The 2,500-nt window shown below is 37.8% G+C and overlaps 1 protein-coding gene across 1 annotated transcript in view; it reads right to left on the bottom strand.

The window, feature by feature from the left end:
* Window positions 1–1,005: 1,005 nt before the first annotated feature.
* The window catches only part of LOC123958235 (B-cell receptor CD22-like), a 30,819-nt gene continuing 29,324 nt past the window's right edge, over window positions 1,006–2,500 (bottom strand). Inside the window, exons 14-15 of the mRNA XM_046031533.1 lie at window positions 1,169–1,275; window positions 1,006–1,071 (exon numbers count right to left, since the gene is read on the bottom strand). Of these exons, the coding sequence (XP_045887489.1) occupies window positions 1,180–1,275 (96 nt within the window). The 3' untranslated portion in view covers window positions 1,006–1,071; window positions 1,169–1,179. The remainder of the gene's footprint in view (window positions 1,072–1,168; window positions 1,276–2,500) is intronic.

The raw sequence follows: 2,500 nt of genomic DNA, 5'->3' as shown, positions 1-2,500 counted from the left end.
GGGACCAACATCTTTGACATATTGCAATAGCAACAAACTCAAGAAAATTCTCACAAAATGACTCCAAACGAAGGTGTTGCACAAGCTGTCAATGATGGCTTTTATTCTGAAAAGCTTCACACTAAAATCTCGACCTGCTCTTCTTCCACGAATGACTCCAAAGAATTTAAATGGACTAAATTAACATTTACAGCCCAAATGTAAGTTAATGTCCTCTTCATTAAACTGTCTGTGCATCTTTATATCAGCAACATCCCAAATCATAATAATCTGTTACGCTGTTACTTCATCCTCATAGTGACAAGAACTGAGAATGTGAGCAATAAGCCAAAGCAAAGAAAAACATTTTTCATTACTTTAAAGCTGGTAAATAAAATTATAATATGAAAAATAAGTAGACATGCTGAATTCCAAACCTTTTTCACATCAATGTTTCATCTACAGAGTTGTCCAAGAAGTCCTACACTTGTTGTGGAAGCTGGCTGTCTATTTGAGTCAGCCACAGGAATTCTTGGAAAATGTAACATCTAGCAAAGTGTGATACTAACGACCTTATGTGTGATTTCAATGTGTGAAAATCTAAAATGTTCATGGAGTAAAATGTGATGCTTTCAGTTCACTGTCTCTGACTTTATTGGCTTTGTCAACCAGGACATCATCAGGATTTTTCAAAAGCTATTTATTATGTATAATTAAACAAAAAAACATTTTCCATAACATCTTTAATCCTCACATTCTATAATAAAACTAATTCTACTGGAAATAATAAGCTTACATAGTTTAAGCAGTAAGTTAAGTCATCAAGTTAAACACCACCTGACTATCAGCTGATCTAAACAATAAATCACGTCTGAAACGACATGATTCAGTTCACCCTGCCAACACCACCTTCTTCTAAACTTTCTCCTACATGCTGCTGACTGTCTATGCTCCTGACTCCACCCTGCTGCTGCTACTGAAAACTGAAAACTTTTGGAGTTGAAGGTAAATGGATCCACTTCCTCCACAGACTCGCTCTACTGTGATGTTTCAATGCCGTCCTACCATGAGGTGAGTCTGGTTCAACTGCATCTGAAGAAAATCACATAAAACTTGTGTAAAGTTAGAGTTGTAAATTTAACTGTAAATCTGAAGTCGGCCTGTTTTATTTGATGCAGGAGGCTCTAACCTGACTGGACTTCACACCATGTCTTCCTGCTGCTCTGTGTCTTCTGTCTGTGCTGCAGTGACGCTCTTAAAGTCTGAGACACTGACATACACAGGATCAGAGTCTAACTGATGGGAGAGACGACAAAATGAGGCTCAATGGACCTCTTTCATTAAACCTGCATATAATTAGATTTGATCAAAAATGTATTTAATCACTTTTACAAGTACATTATTTGCTGAAATAGTGTTATGACCAAATGCTTCACTGGTTTCTACTCAGCCAGTTGTATTTTTAGCATTAATTCATTTCACACATTCTTTACTTTCGGAGTCTAACACACTTCTCTGCTCCTCCATTTTAGGAGTTACTTTGTGAAAACCCTTTAGTGACAGTGTCTGCCCCCCCGACCATCGAAATTATTTAAATCAAAGGTAAACAGAAGAGGAGCTGTGCATAAAAACCTTATAAAACCACAAGAGCAATAGTGCAAACAAATAGAATAGAGAGTTAAATGTGGACTCTTAAACATCAGATCTCTCTCTTCTAAAGGTGTAATAGTAAATTAACTAATATCAGATTATGATATTGATTTATTTTGTCTTACTGAAACCTGGCTGGGTGATGGAGAATATGTTAGCCTAAATGAATCCACCCCTCCCAGTCATATTAATACTCACATTCCTCGAGGCACAGGCCGAGGAGGTGGAGTTGCAGCTATCTTCCACTCTAGCCTACTAATCAGCTCTAAACCTAAACCAAATTATAACTCATTTGAAAGCCTTTTCTTGGTCTTTCACACCCAAGTTGGGTAACCTTTAACCTTATAACCTTTTCGTTATAGTGTACCAAGCACCTGGCCCGTATTCTGAATTCTTATCTGAATTTGTAAGTTTTTGTCAACTTTAGTCCTTAAAACGGACAAAGTTATTATTGTAGGGCATTTTAATATTCATGTGGACGTTGAGAATGACAGCTTCAGTACTGCGTTTATCTTTCTGTTAGATTTCATTGGCTTCTCTCAGAGTTTTCATGAACCGACTCACTGTTTTAACCACACCCTCAACCTTGTTTTGGTGCACGGTATTGAGATTGAACGTTTGGTGGTATTCCCACAGAATCCCTCTTTATCCGACCACTGTTTGATAACTTTTGAGTTTGTATTGCTGAACTACAAGCCATTGGGCAGAAATGTCTATACAAGATGTCTGTCTGATAGTGCTGTAGTGATAAATTCATTATCAAGTCACAAAGTAACGGAGGACTCCTATGCTAGTTTCAGTCCCTCCCAAATCGATCATCTTGTTGATAGTGCTGCAGGCTCGCTGCGAATGACACTCGACTCTGTAGCCC

The sequence above is a fragment of the Micropterus dolomieu genome, linkage group LG01 (genome assembly GCF_021292245.1).
Source record: "Micropterus dolomieu isolate WLL.071019.BEF.003 ecotype Adirondacks linkage group LG01, ASM2129224v1, whole genome shotgun sequence".
Classification (NCBI taxonomy): Eukaryota; Metazoa; Chordata; class Actinopteri; order Centrarchiformes; family Centrarchidae; genus Micropterus; species Micropterus dolomieu.
This window is presented reverse-complemented; position numbering and strand designations above follow the sequence as displayed.